This window comes from Chrysemys picta, chromosome 9 (genome assembly GCF_011386835.1).
Source record: "Chrysemys picta bellii isolate R12L10 chromosome 9, ASM1138683v2, whole genome shotgun sequence".
Classification (NCBI taxonomy): Eukaryota; Metazoa; Chordata; order Testudines; family Emydidae; genus Chrysemys; species Chrysemys picta.
This window is the reverse complement of record NC_088799.1, coordinates 102623378-102640093: the sequence shown is the minus strand read 5'-3', so window position 1 is coordinate 102640093 and position 16716 is coordinate 102623378. Positions and strand designations below refer to the sequence as shown.

Here is a 16716-nt window from a genome sequence, read left to right as displayed (position 1 = left end):
AATGAGAATAAAGCTAATGTCCTGCTGGCTGCTGAAAGCGACCGGGGCTGGAGGAGGGCAGGCCAGCACAGACACTGATCACCAGTTGCCTCCCTCTCCTTTCTGTACTCGGATAACAAGGTGTCCAACCCCTACACAGGGCAGCAGTTGTGGCGTGAACCGGCCTATGCTTCTGCACCCCCTGCCGCCCAGTGCACCTGTGGATCCGGGCCCTGTTGGGGCTGTGTGTGCAGGTTTGTGGTTAATCTGTTACAAGTGGCAGAGCCCAGTCCCATCTGGGTTGGCAGAAGAATCTCCTTCCCTTCCCTCTCACACGGCTTGCTGCGGCCAGGTCTCTCCTCCCGGGACTAGCTATGAGAGCTGACCCTCGCTGGCATCCCCAGCAGCAGAAAGCCTGGATGCTGTTGTGTTAAGCCACTAGGCTGGCGTTCAGGACCTGCGTGAGCATGTGACACGTTTGTAGAGGGTCAGAGCTGAGCCCAGCATGGCAGTTCAGTTGCATGGCAACAGTCCGAGTCTTTTGTGTTTGTTCCATGCTGGAGCAAAACCAGAATGTTTCAACCCTCTTCCCCCGGATGGACTTGTGTTTTCAGAGGGATAGTGGAGCTGGTGACTTGGGAAGAGGGGGGTGGCTGTGTCCATCCTGCTGGTCAGAGCACTCCCCAGGCATGTGGAAGACCAGGGTCAAATCCCTGATTTGGAGTGAGCTGGCTCTGAATTAGGCAGTCCCAGGTAGTGCCAGTGCCCCAGCCAGGTGATCGAGTATGAGAGAGAATCTCTCTTGACGTTTTCATCAGGAAAGGGGACAGTGATACATCGCCACGACCCGGTTAGGCTGTGAGGGAACAGCAGAGGGCCATTCCCACCGGCTCTGTAAGGGGTGTTGTGAGCTGGCACTGGCAAGACAGGCTGCTCCAGCAGGCAGGGCACTAACAAACCAGGCTGCGTGTGGGCCCGAGGCAGGTCTGGCTGTGCCTCAAAGCGCGGCCGTGCAGTGGGACGGGAGCGCCGCCCTGCCTGCCCGGTGACTACAGTAATGGCTGCGAGGTGTGCGGATCACGTACGCGCCTGACAGAAGGGGCTAGCTCCCTGAGAACAGCCCCAAGTCTCAATAACCCCAAAGTCACCAGAACGGGGGCAGCTCTCTGCAGCAGCCCCCCGAGCACCAGCTTCTCTGGGGCGGTATTTGATTGTTACTGCTGCAGGCCTGAGTGCTGTCCAGGTCGTGGCAGGCAGTGGGCAGGATCTGGACCTTCTGCCCGCCGGTTGCAAAGGCTGTAGTGGGCTGCTGGCACTGGGGCTCCTGGGCACGTCCGAGGGAGCCGGCGCTCCAGAGCCAGTGGTCTATGCGGAGCTGCAAGAGGCACGTAGAAGTGCTGGTGGTGGGGGCTGTGTCGTGCAGGCAACGTGCAATGAGGGAAGCTACAGCGGGGGCAGCGTTGAGCATTTGAGGCAGAGAAGAGCTTTCTGCCCTCTGGGCATTTTTAAGGGCAATGTCCAGCATTGGGCCTGGGGCGCTCTCTGCATGGCAAGTGTCCCTTCTCGTTGGGAGGAGCGGCCACATAGCCCCAGCAGAGATGTTTGGGGCGGCAGAGGAAAGCAGACTTCTAACAAGAGAACAAAATGTTTACAGCGCTTGTGAATGTTTAGCTTGCACCCATCCTCTTGCACGAGCGTCTTCAACTAAATCACGTACAAGTAAAAGAAGCACGAAATGGGAATGATGGGGAAGCACGTTCATGTGCACCATTTACTGTGCGTTGTATCTGGGTTTGAACTTGCAGGCTTACAGCTCTGCTGTGCTTTTAAACAATGGGCTTGTTGTTGCTTTACCTCGAAGCATGATTCTTCTCTCTGCTCTGGGATTTGCTCTGCTGAAAACTTAGACTTTTGTGCATCATCTCACAAGCAAGGTACCTGTTTTAAGACACCTGGGTAATGTATGTCCATACTGTGTATCAGAAGGCAGCAGCCCCCTGAGTTTTTCCTTCACTTACAAATTAAATATTTTCCCACTGTGAGCTTGCCTCAGTTTCCCCTCCTGCTTCCCACAGTCTACATTATCTTCTGCACATTTTACTCCCTTTGTTGACTTTCCTGTTTTCTTTAATAAGCACAAACATCTACTGCTCTCTTGAGTTTGTTGTCAAAGACTGAGAATCCTTTAAAGAAAGTGGGATTTTCCCCCTGAAAACCATTAACTACAGAGTGAGTGAGTGAGTGTGTGTGTGTGTGTGTGTGTGTGTGTGTGTGTGTGTGTGTGTGTACCTTCCTAGTATAAGGAACCCACTAGCTATGTTAGCAAAACAGCTCAATATGTTTATGCGAATTTCATTTTGTTCTTGTTTCTCTCCTCTTCTGATTTACTATGTGTACTCACATGATCTTGGATGGGGGATTCTCAATCAGTTTTGCTGCCAAAAAAAAAAAAATCAACAAACTGGCAAGCGTTCATATTTCAGTCCTGGAGTTATGTAGGTTAAAGTATCCTGGTGGAGACAACAGAATGTATCAGAAAGAAAGCAGAGAGCTGGAGATGTTGCCCGCTAGAAGGAAAGTGGAATAAGGGACCACGTTATTCTATATCCATCTTCAGCTTGAATTCCAACACTTTTAAGGTAAGTGGACGTCACTTCTTGTTTATCTACTGTTAAAATTTTGTTAAAAATACATTGCTTTACCTACCATAAGGCAATGTGTCATGCTGCTTTAAGTGGAAGCATAGCAAATATAAGTACAATACTTTACAAAAAATGAAATAAAATGAAAATAAAAAATCTGAAATGAATCATTTAAGTTGAGCATGTAGAAACAGCTGGTGCTAGTTCATGATAATTTATCTAAAAGTAAACATAAAACAGTCCTACTGAGAGTAAATCAAACAGATAAGACTTCATGGCTCTATTTCCAACACTTCGAAAGGTTTCAGGATAGAGTAGGCATGAGAAAAAGGTGATCTACACAGTTAAAAAACGAAAACCAAATCAAATCCCTCACCAAGGTGGAGGAACTGTTTAATTAACAGTAAATTGAGTTTAAGATCGTGTGTGTGATTTCAGTGAAGAAGCACTAATGTATTAGGATATATCTATCTGCTGCCAATTTAATTCTTACTATATTATGATAACCGGGTATTTAAAAGTTCGTTTTACCAGATTTTTCTAGGCAGTGTATTATTTACTGTAGTATTAAAATATTTTGTGCAAACCATACACGATCATGCATGAGAAGAATTGCCTAAAGTTGTTAAAATGATAGAAAATATTGAGACTTTTTGAGGCTGTCATTCACCCTTTGTTAAATAAAACAGCGTTGTTAGATCTCAGTGGGACAGATCCTGCAGTCCTTACCCGGTCAAAACTCCCCGTGTCTTACGGAGACCTCGGCTAGGTCTGAAATGTCTGGGCTGCATTTATCCCTTGCAAGGATTGTTAGTAGCATAAATATAAATGGTTCCATGAGTATTTAAACAAACAGCAAGTGTCGTTTTATCTTGCATAATGACAAATAATGGAATGTCAAAATGACATCCTTTTTATTGATTAAACTCTTACATAAAAATATAAGAACATAAGAACGGCCATACGGGGTCAGACCAAAAATCCATCTAACCCAGTGTCCTGTCTTCTGATAGTGGCCAATGCCAGGTGCCCCAGGGGGAATGAACAGAACAGGGAATCACCAAGTGATCCATCCCCTCTCGCCCATTCCCAGTTTCTGGCAAACAGAGTCTAGGGACACCATCCCTGTCCATCCCGGCTAATAGCCATTGATGGACCTATCCTTCATGAACGTATCTAGTTCTTTTTTGAACCCTGTTATAGTCTTGGCCTTCACAACATCCTCTGGAAAGGAATTCCACAGGTTGATTGTGCGTTATGTTTTCACATATTTCCTTTTGTTTGTTTTAAACCTGCTGCCTATTAATTTCATTTGGTGACCCCTACTTCTTCTGTTATGAGAAGGAGTAAATCAGACTTCCTTATTTACTTTCTCCACACCAGTCATGATTTTATAGACCTCTATCATATCCCCCTTTAGTCGTCTCTTTTCCAAGCTGAAAAGTCCCAGTCTTATTAATCTCTCCTTATACGGAAGTCATTCCATACCCCTAATCATTGTTGTTGTCCTTTTCTGAACCTTTTCCAATTCCAATATACAATGTGACTAATGCTCTGCTTGGTGTGCACATGCAATAAATGTTGAATTGAAATTTCACATGAAGTAGGTCCCCAAAAGATGTGAACAAGGTCTGTCTTTTATTCCTGTATTCGTAGCTATGTGGTGGTGTGGCTCCTGCGTGGCATTACTGAACTGAAGGTCAGTCTTGCTCCCACTGACGTCCAATGACTAAACTCCCACTGACTTCATTGGGAGCAGGAGCAAGCCCTTGCTTCCCTGATACGTTCTTCTCTTCCAGTGAATACACAGCACTTGGAGGCAGGAGACTAGGTTCTATTCCCTGATTTGCACTAGTCCTTGTGTGACATTTGCAAGCCTTGTAGCCTTCTCCAGGCCTTAATTGCCCACTCCATGAAATGGAGCTTTGCCTCGCTTGTGGGCTGGCTGGGAGGTGAGATGAATGCCTGTAAAGCACTGTGAACTCTTCGCATGGACGTGCAAAGAATGATTGTTTTATGTCAGCTGTGAGAAAGCTGGGAAACAGGATGAGCACGTGGGGAAGAGAATCAGGAGAAACCCAGCCTGGGACTTGTCCTGAATCAATGGGCTTTCCCTTCTGCTGCCCACAGCAAGAACCTCCTCAGAATTTCAGAACAAACCCAGAAGCTCATTCCTTTGCTAGGCCTACTTAGGACATGCCATCACCTCTCTTTGGTGCTGATTGTATCCTGTCACTGGGATAGAAGCTCTGAGAATAGCAAAGGTAATTTTGTAGGCTATATTTGACTCTAACACTTGTTTATATCTGCAGGTGAACAATGTGGTGATAAAGGTGTCTCTAGCACAAGAATTTCCAGCAGTGACTATCTCCTCGCCATTCCCCAAGATGTACAGTAATTACTCCAGGCTCAACACTACGGAAGAAACGCTTCAAGATGTACATTCCTCCGCTACAAACGTATCGACCGAGCAGATGTCTCCCTCCCTCTGTCCACTTCTCTATTCAGATTATCAATTTACACTGATTCCGGTGCTCTACTGTGTTATCTTTGTCCTTGGGCTTGCTGGCAACAGTGTGGTGGTCGTGGTACTCTGCCGCCATCACGGCCCTAAAACCGTTGCTAATATTTACATTTTCAACCTGGCCATGGCTGATTTGTTGTGCCTAGCCACACTTCCCCTTTGGGCAGCCTATTATGCCTACGGATACAACTGGCTTTTTGGATCTGTGATGTGCAAAATTTCCAGTTCCGTTCTGTCTCTGAACATGTTTGCAAGTATATTTTTCATCACCTGCATGAGCATGGACCGGTACCGGGCTATTGTCTATCCTATTCGATCTCAAAGGAGAACACTGCAACAAGCTTCATTGATAGCCTTACTTGTTTGGGGCCTCGCTTGTTTGTCTTCCCTGCCAACGTTTTATTTCCGTGACACGTACTTCATTGAAAGCTTGGGGGTGAACGCTTGCATTATGGCTTTTCCCTATGAGAAGTATGCAAAGTGGTCTGCTGGAACAGCCTTAATGAAAAACACTCTCGGCTTTTTGATTCCTTTAATTGTCATAGCCACATGCTACGTGTGGATCTGGATGCACTTAACGAAAGCACGGGAATTCAGGAAAAACAAACAAAAAAGAGACAAAGTCTTGAAACTGGTGGCTGCAGTTGTTGTGGCTTTCTTAATTTGCTGGCTTCCATTCCACATTTTAACCTTTTTGGATGCCCTGGCTCGGATGAACATCATTGATAACTGTGACATTACAACCGTCATCGACACTACTTTGCCTTTTGGCATCTGCCTGGGATTTGCAAACAGTTGCATCAACCCGTTGTTGTACTGTTTCATTGGACACCAGTTCCAAGAGAAGCTCCAACATCTGTTTAAGCTGCGAGTCTATCAGTTTAACAGCACCCGGCAAAGCTCTTCTTCAAGAAAAGGGAGTTACCTTAAAGAGGCCGAGACCCCTGGGGACTGTGACAAAGAAAGACTGAACTGTAAACCAACACTGTAGGTAGCAAACGGGGTTTCTTTGGGGCATCTGGACGCTATTAATGCCACAACACTGTCCTCTTTTTTTTTTTTTTTCTCCTTCCATTTTCCATATTTTCTGGCGCAAAATGTTCAAAGGAGAATTTATTTTAATGTACCTGGTTATCTACTTTACCTGCCTTTTGGCAAAGAGCAATGAATGTAGAATTTTTACATAAGGTGTAATGTATGTAAAATAAGCCTATACATGACACTTTAAAATTATAAGCTTGTATGTAGCTGGGGGCACGTGAATGCAGTTTAATACGACATAGGAAAGGATGACCAAAAATAATGCTAATAGAAGACTGTGCAATAGAGAAAAATGTGAATATTACACCCCCTCATTAAAATGTCTTCCTGAAAGAAAGTTTGGCATGACAAAAAGCTGTCAATCGTGTTCTAAAATGAGTAAAATACAGCTATTACTGTACCTGTTTGTAAGAAAAGATTTTGTTCTGTATTTCATTTAGTGAAAGTATTTGATTAAGAGATCAGATTATTCATGGGTTCTGAAAGAACCCTCCCCCCCATGTTTTGAAAACACTGGACTTATTTCCTGTTTGTTTGATTCTGGAACCATTGCAGCAAATAGACAGTAATTGGATCAAAACCAAACCCTTTCGAGCATTGTCCCCAAGCCAGAACTGTTGAAATTCCTATTTTTGGAGGGGAACCTTTTGATTCAGGAAAGCTTTTTGGGTGGAGCAAGAGACACACACCTGCTCTACAGCCTGGTGGTTGGGGTCGCAGGCTGGGATGTGGGAGACGTAAGTTCCTGATCTTCCTGATTGAGAGCAGAATTTTCCATCCCGGGTCACACAGAATCAGGAAGAGTGGGGCTCCCAGACCATCGTCCTAGGCATCAGTCTGTGATACTGACCCATCACAGAACAGATACAACCACAGGAAACATTGTGGGTTAGCCAAGATTTCATGTTGTCAGAAATGTCCTGCCCTGTGCTAGGAATGAGCTAGGAATGGGCGCTGGCGGTTAATTGCTTGGCAATTACTGAAACCCAGAGTGGCGCTACAGCCACACAAATAATCATATTGGGATAATTGCCTGGTATTTAAAGGGACAGGGTCATGGAACGGATACTGAGCCTTTGAGCTCCAAATCACCCCTTGCAAGGTCAGTGGTGGGGGCAATATTTGGCACTTTTCTCATTCTGAGCAGAGAAGCCAAGCCCTGAATGAATCCGCAATTACCCACTAGAAAAGTTAATGGGCCCCTCCACCGCCTCTGCTCTCAGACTACGAGTTGTACATCTGTCTGGTCAGTGTGGCACCCTTTGCAAGCACTACATTCTGCCGGCAGTCTCGCTGCCAGCTTGCAGAGGCCAAACCAAAAAGTTGTTTGGACCGAGAAACGTTCTGTGCCCTGCATTTAAATCCAACTACGCTGAAATCTGTAGCTGTATGCAAACAATTACTAGCAACCTGTGTGTGTGATCCTGGAAACGCCCCCTGCAGCAGATTAACAAACAGCCTGGGGTTCACTATTACTCCCTCTGGTGATTTGCACAGCTCTGCCGGGAGCTCTGGAGGGGGTGGGACTTGTCTGCTTCACAGATACGGTAGGGGTAATTTAGAAGCGCTGAGGGCCAGTTTCTGCCCTCAGTTGCACCCACAATACGCTGTAACCCAATGGAATTGTGTGCATGCCACAGAGGGTGGAATTTAGTGGAGGAACTCCCGCTGTCAAGGATATTCATCCCCCCCCGCAGACTGATTGCATTGTTAGTTTCTGCAGTTGCATGGAGATTAAGAACCTAAGAACGGCCACACTGCTCCTTTGAATAATTTGTCTCTCAACTCCTCCTCTCCCGCTATTGAAAGAGAGACCCTGGGGGAGCTGTATTCGGGGATTTCACCGTGTTCCCCCCCGGGGGGGCAGAGCTCAGGCGGCGGTGGTGGTGGGGTTCTACCTTACAGGGTCTGGCTCTGTCCTCACCAGCACTACAAACCCCAATTTCCAGTTTCCTGCTCCCAACTGCACTGCTCTCCCGTCTGCTTTCATGAACTGCGCGAACCTGCAGGTGGGTGGGCATCCCGTCCCTGCAGCTGAGCTGAGCTACGCAAAGGCTGAGAACAGTCATTAATGGGCGCAGGCCCTGTGGTGGTAAGTGGCTTGTTTGCATGCTGTACACAATAAGACAGCAATGTTTAGTACTGTGTGTTCTCCCTGAGAGGCCAGCAAGCCTGAGCATGTCTTGGCACCCACTCAACAAGCTTGTCCATTTCCTCTTGATTTATTTCAGACAAGAATATTTTCTTGCCATCCCCCAGCTGGCCCGTGTTACGTGGACACTCCTCCCTGCAGCCCGGCCCATATGGGCTGAGATGCAGCCGAGCTGTCGTAAAGGGAAACAAATGGCCTAATTGCGGAAACCTTTCCCCATAAAAGCGATTACATTTTAGTGTAACCTGAGGCTTCCCTCCGTGGCCGGGCATGAACCCCAAAGCATTCGAACTACAAATCCCTGAAGCCCGTCCTTGCTGCAGCCAGCCTTGCTGATCGGCCCACAGCTTGCTTTCTTGGGGAGAATTCAGGGGATTTTGTGGCAAGGCAGCTGTCCATGAACCAGGCCCTCCAGCTATCCTGGGACACTGTCGAGCTGGCCTTAGGCCTGCGTGTGGGCAGATTGCATAGCGCTCACCGGCGGCTGCTGGCCTTCGTCTGGTGATGGAGACAGAGCAGATCATAGAATCATAGAATATCAGGGTTGGAAGAGACCTCAGGAGGTCATCTAGTCCAATCCCCTGCTCAAAGCAGGACCAACCCCAACTAAATCATCCCAGCCAGGGCTTTGTCAAGCCAGGCCTTAAAAACCTCCAAGGAAGGAGATTCCACCACCTCCCTAGGTAACGCATTCCAGTGCTTCACCACCCTCCTAGTGAAATAGTGTTTCCTAATATCCAATGCTGCAACTTGAGACCATTACTCTTTGTTCTGTCATCTGCCACCACTGAGAACAGCCGAGCTCCATCCTCTTTGGAACCCCCCTTCAGGTAGTTGAAAGCAGCTATCAAATCCCCCCTCATTCTTCTCTTCTGGAGACTAAACAATCCCAGTTCCCTCAGCCTCTCCTCATAAGTCATGTGCTCCAGACCCCTAATCATTTTTGTTGCCCTCCGCTGGACTCTTTCCAATTTTTCCACATCCTTCTTGTAGTGTGGGGCCCAAAACTGGACACAGTACTCCAGATGAGGCCTCACCAATGTCGAATAGAGGGGAATGATCACGTTCCTTGTTCTGCTGGCAATGCCCCTACTTATACAGCCCAAAATGCCGTTAGCCTTCTTGGCAACAAGGGCACACTGACTCCTATCCAGCTTCTCGTCCACTGTGACCCCTAGGTCCTTTTCTGCAGAACTGCTACCTAGCCATTCAGTCCCTAGTCTGTAGCAGTGCATAGGATTCTTCTGTCCTAAGTGCAGGACTCTGCACTTGTCCTTGTTGAACCTCATCAGGTTTTTTTTGGCCCAATCCTCTAATTTGTCTAGGTCCCTGTGTATCCGATCCCTACCCTCCAGTGTATCTACCACGCCTCCCAGTTTAGTGTCATCTGCAAACTTGCTGAGAGTGCAGTCCACACCATCCTCCAGATCATTAATAAAGATATTAAACAAAACCGGCCCCAGGACCGACCCTTGGGGCACTCCGCTTGAAACTGGCTGCCAACTAGACATGGAGCCATTGATCATTACCCGTTGAGCCCGACAATCTAGCCAGCTTTCTATCCATCTTACAGTCCATTCATCCAGCCCATACTTCTTTAACTTGGCAGCAAGAATACTGTGGGAGACCATATCAAACGCTTTGCTAAAGTCAAGGAATAACACTTCCACTGCTTTTCCCTCATCCACAGAGCCAGTTATCTCATCATAAAAGGCAATTAGGTTAGTCAGGCACGACTTCCCCTTGGTGAATCCATGCTGACTGTTCCTGATCACTTTCCTCTCCTTTAAGTGTTTCATAATTGATTCCTTGAGGACCTGCTCCATGATTTTTCCAGGGACTGAGGTGAGGCTGACTGGCCTGTAGTTCCCCGGATCCTCCTCCTTCCCTTTTTTAAAGATGGGCACTACATTAGCCTTTTTCCAGTCAGCCGGGACCTCCCCCGATCGCCATGAGTTTTCAAAGATGATCGCCAATGGCTCTGCAATCTCACCCGCCAACTCCTTTAGCACCCTCGGATGCAGGGCATCCGGCCCCATGGACTTGTGCTCGTCCAGCTTTTCTAAATGGTTCTGAACCACTTCTTTCTCCACAGAGGGCTGGTCACCTCCTCCCCATGCTGTGCTGCCCAGTGCAGTAGTCTGGGAGCTGACCTTGTTTGTGAAGACAGAGGCAAAAAAATCATTGAGTACATTAGCTTTTTCCACATCCTCTGTCACTAGGTTGCCTCCCTCATTCAGTAAGGGGCCCACACTTTCCTTGACTTTCTTCTTCTTGTTAACATACCTGAAGAAACCCTTCTTGTTACTCTTAACATCTCTTGCTAGCCGCAACTCTTAACCCAGTCCCTCCCTTTGCAATTTGAGAGGGGGTTTTTAAGGGGCATGATCACAGTTCTGCGTGATACTTTCTGTAGCTTTCTAGCTTGACACACCATTTGTATCTGATGCTACATGCCAAGACACAGTTTGTATCTAATGGTATAAGTTACCAGTGCAACTCCATTCATTTCAATAGTGTTTCACTGGCATGAAATTGGAGTAACACTGAGGTGACTTGGGGCTCTTAAATCTACCGACTTAGAATGGGATCCAGTTGAATATACAAAGTTCACTCCTCCCAGCTGACAACCAGCAGTTCACAAGTTTAAGCAAACAAAAGTTTACAGTGCTACAAGCTGGATCTTTAAGGCAAAGACGCCTGGCTGAGGGATGCCAAGAGTCCGCCTGGGGCTTGTTTTAAGAATGTTAAGTTCAAACATTTGATTGGTTTTTACAGTAAATACAAGAAAATCAACCAGAACCAAGTGAACTGCTATAGTTCAAATGTTAAGTATCAAATGCAGATGCCAAACTGACATGAGAGAGAGAGAGAGAGAGAGAGAGAGAACAAGACACAGTATGAGAATCTTCCCTGAACCTAAAAGAGAAAATACAGAGAAGTGTGAGCAAAACTGTACGGCACATCCCCAACATGAAAGAGAAATAGGAAACCTGAATTAAAATAGATACATATGAAGGTTTATTGAGGATATAAGGTAGGATGCAATTGAATATTGTGGGGTTGTACGTTTATGTAATGGGCATAACAAAAGAGAGAGATACCATACTAAAAAATAAAAATAAATTAATGGAGATGTCCTATCTCCTAGAACTGGAAGGGACCTTGAAAGGTCATTGAGTCCAGCCCCCTGCCTTCACTGGCAGGACCAAGTACTGATTTTGCCCCAGATGCCTAATTGGCCCCCTCAAGGATTGAACTCACAACTCTGGGTTTAGCAGGCCAATGCTCAAACCACTGAGCTATCCCTCCCCCCCAATACTATTCATATTAGAGACTGTGTGCAAATGAAGATGGGGAGGGAATCCTATAAATAAAACATTATTTCTACTTCTGTTGTGTTGTCCACAGTTCTTTGGCTTTGTTGCAAAGCATTACCCATATATCCTCCATTCTGTCACTTCCCAATATGAGTTTATCCAGGACATCATATGCAAAGTCTATCTGTTCTAGTTGGTGTAGATGAAACTGGGATTTTCAGTCTCTAACAATGGTATGTCACCCCTTTGCCAGAAGCCTGCATCTTTCGTTCACAATTTCAAACAGAACACCGGGTTTTTCTATAACGTTTTGCCACAAGATGGCAGGCATGTACCTATCATCGGAACTCTGAGTCTAACCAAAACTGAAGCCTGGTCTTTGGAAACAGTGTTCCCCTACAGTGTTTTAAACTGTGATTCAGACCTTGACTGCTACATGCAATTCACACTCTGGTCACCCGTGTCTGAGAGAAATTCTCAGCCCCATTGATTTATTGCAAATATTTCACACAACACATGGCATTTTAAAGTTATTGTATGGAAATTCTTACGTCTAGTGACATTCAGAAACTCACTTCATCAGATAATGCAGATCCTTACAGTGAAATATGAAGTGAAAATATGAAGACACCGCATAGAATTCAGGGCTTGGAATGCTGGAAGATTGCTTACACAAAACAGTGAGTACTGTGGTCCATCAAGATACTCAAGCTTAGTATGTGCCTAGGAACTTGGCACTTTGCAACGTGTTAGGAAGGCAGAAAACAACCAGAAGACACACATGGAACCAGTATCTAGGTTCCTTTTAGAAGAAGAATGGAGCAGCATGCTGTAGGTCTGTTTCCTTATGTCTGTGAGAAGGCGATAGCGAATGAGGCTGTACAATATAGAATCACAGAAACATAGGGCGGGAAGGACCTCAAAAGGTCATCAAGTCCAGCCTCTGTGCTGAGGCAGGACCAAGTAAACCTAGACTAGCCCTGACAGGTGTTCGTCCAACCTGGTCTTAAAAACCTCCAATCATGGGAATTCCACAACCTCCCCCTATTCCCATGCTTAACTATCCTGAGTTAGAAAGATTTCCCTAACAGCTAACCTAAATTTCCCTTGCTGCAGATTAAACCCATTACTTCTTGTGCTGCCTTCAGTGGATGTGGAGAACAATTGATCACCGTCCTCTTCATGACAACTCGTAACATATTTGAAGACTATGATCAGTCCCCCCTCAGTGTTCTTTTCTCAAGACTAAACATGCCAGTTTTTTAACCTTTTCTCATAGGTTTCTAAACAGTTTAATACTTTTGTTGCTCTCCTGTGGACTCTCTCCAATTTATCCACATCTTTCCTAAAGCGTGGCACCCAGCACTAGACACAGCACTCCAGCTGGGGCCTCGCCAGCACTGAGTAGAGCAGGACAATGACCTCCCATGTCTTACATACGACCCTTGTTAATGCACCCCAGAATATTAGTCTTTTTCATAGCTCCATCTTATTGTTGACTCTCATTCAATGTGTGATCCCCTATAACCCCCCAGATCCTTTTTGGCAGTATGACTGCCTAGCCGGTTGGTCCCTGGTTTGTAGTTGTACACTGGATTTTTCCTTCCTAAGTGACGTACTTGGCACTTGTTTTTACTGAATTTTCTCTTGTTGATTACAGACCAGTTCTCCAATTTGTCAGTGTTGTTTTGAATCCTTAGTCCTGTCCTCCACAGTGCTTGTGGTGCTGTTATTGGGAGACTGGGCTCTGTCACTGTCTGGAGATCCGTGTAGCTGAGCAGTTGCAGGCCGGGCCTGTTTGGCTTTACAGTGCTGCTCTTTCAAGGTGAGTTACGGGGGTTGATGAATAATGAAATGCCGGCGCTATTCACTGTGGCCTAGATTCTGTGACCTTTACTCACACCGAGTAACTCCTTACTCTGCACATAGTACCATTGAGTACAATGAGACTCCTTGCAAAGTCAGAGTAGCAAAATATGGCCATTTGCACGTTGCATTCATAGCCAAGCCCTGTCTGCATTCAATGGGTGTAGATTGCATGCGCATGAGGTCAGGTTCCCTGCTTTCATTGTAAAGGGCCGTGCATGCCTGTGGCCTGTATGAACAACAACAGCAATAGTCCTATTGTGGACGCATGAGTAAGCAGAGCAGGGTTTGCTCCTCCAGAGGTCCCGGGCCTGCTAGGAATAGGGCCTTCTGAATCTGCAGGTCAGTATGCTTCCTTGTCACACTTCTACTGGAATGTGTCCCCACAAAATCAGTACTCAAACCAGCTTCTGTGGTTACTAGGAGAGAGAATATTTATCTGTCTTTGGCATGACGAGAAACCACCGGCTGCCCTGGGAGCAATCCAGGGTTTTTAAATGCAAGAGACCCGGGGGACGTGCCCAAGCACCCAGACTGCGGCTTCTTCTTCCAGCTCAGCTCCACGCCAATCGGAAAAGAGAGAGTCCTCAGTCAGGGCCTGTTGAAACCGATGGAGAGAGACTCGTTGACTTCAAGCCTCCGGGTCCTTCGCCTAATTTTAGTTACATTCCTCGCCATAATGCAGAGCTGAGTCTATCCTTCCGTCAGCCCCTAGAATGCCAAAGAACAAAATTCCCAGAGGGTGTCAGCAGCAGCCTTCGCTTCAACTCGGAGCCTGGCAGAGACCTGCGATTCGGGAGCCAGCCAGGCTGGATGGAGTGCTAGAGACCGTGCTCCTCTGATGCGATGATTTGATACTTTGCAGGGTACTCTGGGGCAGTTCGGAAGCGTGAACAGCGGCACTCACGCTTCATGGTAACAGCTAGGAAAGTTTCCAGCCTTGAACGTGCTGCAGGAGACCAGGAGCAAGGAAGAGTCCGAGCAAACGCCTTGCTGAACGTAAAGCTGACCTTGCCTGGAAAGCTAGTACGGGGGGGGGGGGGTAATTATGTTGTCCTTATTATTGTTGGTTAGTCGCGGGAGCTTTCCAGACACTGTCTAAGACGTCTTGGGGACATCCAAAAACCAGATGTTTATGTGCCTCCGAAATGCCTGCTAAATCGAACAGGGTGGGTTTTGCATCCAGGCCTCATGTATCCTATTGAATAAATACTTAAAGTTCAAGGGCTCTTTTTTGGTTACAAAACAAGTGAAGCAACTGCGAGCTTGCCCTGAAATGCAAAGGCACTTTAATAACCACTGGCCCAGTTAAATCGTGCTAATTAGCTACACAATGAACTTGAGAAAAAGCCAGAACATGAATGATATTGCCCTGTGCATACGCCGAGACCCTTCCCATCACAGCTGCTGCCAGGATCAGTCCTTGAACATTTCAAAGCCGCCAACTGCACTTGTCCACTGCCTTTTACATCTGACTAGCTGCCTCTAAAGAATTTCCAATTTGCAACATGAATATTTTGTCGGTGCAAGGCATAACATTGTAAAATAATCCTGCAAGCAAACATCAACACAGTAGGGATGTGAAATGTTTCTTGCCCCATTTCTCCCCGCCGGGTTCACAGATACAGCAATGACAGGCATGTTAGAAATGCACAGAGACTTGCTTCCTTCGTCTTTGCAGTTTTCAAAGCCTCATGCCACTGTTTAAAAAAAAAAAAAGGCACTAAAATAAAGCAGCCCGAAGTGAAGGATCCGGGATTCCCATGTCACGTGTGATTAAGCAAAATTTAGCAAATTATTTCCTTTTACCAACTTTCTCTCTGGAGATGTGGTGCCATCCTCCCATATGAGGAACCCTTTTCTCTCAGTGCTGTTATCTTGACACCGGCTCCATCCTCGGTTGCTTTGCAGCGCTGGGCCTGGGCGCTGTTTCCTGCCTTGAGTTTTTGTCCACCTTGTAAGCAAGTCATCCAATTTCCAGCGATGGGGCAAGTTGATGTCTGTAATCCCAGGAGCAGCAAACAACGCGTAGTACTGATTTAGTGCATTGTTTTAAGAGGCATGTTGCCATGAAATCTAGGGTTACCATATTTCAACAAGCAAAAAAGAGGACGGGAGGAGCCCCGCCCTAGCCCCTCCCACTTCCCGCCCCCCCAGAACCCCCAACCCTCCCCCCGTTCCTTGTCCCCTGACTGCCCCCTCCTGGGACCCCTGCCCCTAACTGCCCCCCGGGACTCCACTCCCTATCTAAGCCTCCTTGCCTCTTGTCCCCTGACTGCCCCAACCCTTATCCACACCCCCACCCCCAGACAGACCCCTGGGACTCCCACGCCCCATCCAACCACTCCCCACCCCCTGACAGCCCCCCCCAGAACTCCCAACCCATCTAAACCCCTCTGCTCCCTGTCCCCTGACTGCTCCGATCCCTCTCCACACTCCTGCCCCCTGACAGCCCCCCCAGAACTCCCAACCCATCTAAACCCCTCTGCTCCCTGTCCCCTGACTGCTCCGATCCCTCTCCCCACTCCTGCCCCCTGACAGCTCCCCCCCAGAACTCCCAGCCCCCTACCCCCCGCTCCTTGTCCCCTGACTGCCCCCTCCTGGGACCCCTGTTCCTAACTGCCCTCCAGAACCCCACCCCCTACCTAAGACTCCCTGTTCCTTGTCCCCTAACTGCCCCCTCCTAAGACCCCCCCCAACTGCCCCCCAGGACCCTACCCCCTACCTGTACCCTGACTGCCCAAAACTTTCTCCACTCCCCTCCAAAAGCCCCCCCCGTTTCTTGACTGCCCCCTCCAGAACCTCCCTGCCCCTTCTCCTGCCCCCCCTTACCCTGCTGCTCAGAACAGGGTGTTGGGCTCTGTGCCAGCCGGACACATGGCTGAGCTCCCCTGCACAACACAAAACCCGGTCCCTGGCCCTGCACAGGGTTGCCGGAGCGGGCTGCAGGAGGAGGAGCTGCCGGCCGGCTCAGAATGCAGGGAGGGGGGGGTGGGAGGAGGAAGCTGCTCCGGAGTCCAGCCCGGGACTTTCCTGCAGCCCTCCCAGCCACTCGCTCTGCTCTGCGGGGGAGGGGGAAATCCCGGACATTGTGAGTGCTTTACAAATTCCCCCCGGACGCTATTTTTAGCACACAAAAGGAGGACATGTCCGGGTAAATCCGGACGAATGGTAACCCTATGAAATCGGAAT

General features: G+C 47.6%; 1 protein-coding gene across 1 annotated transcript; it reads left to right on the top strand.

Moving 5' to 3' along the window:
- Positions 1 to 2485: 2485 nt before the first annotated feature.
- AGTR2 (angiotensin II receptor type 2) lies at positions 2486 to 6602 on the top strand. Its single transcript, XM_008178970.4, has 2 exons — positions 2486 to 2618; positions 4934 to 6602. Exon 2 carries the CDS (start codon positions 5009 to 5011, stop codon positions 6134 to 6136), a length of 1128 nt encoding a protein of 375 aa, XP_008177192.2. The 5' UTR covers positions 2486 to 2618; positions 4934 to 5008; the 3' UTR covers positions 6137 to 6602.
- Positions 6603 to 16716: the final 10114 nt, after the last annotated feature.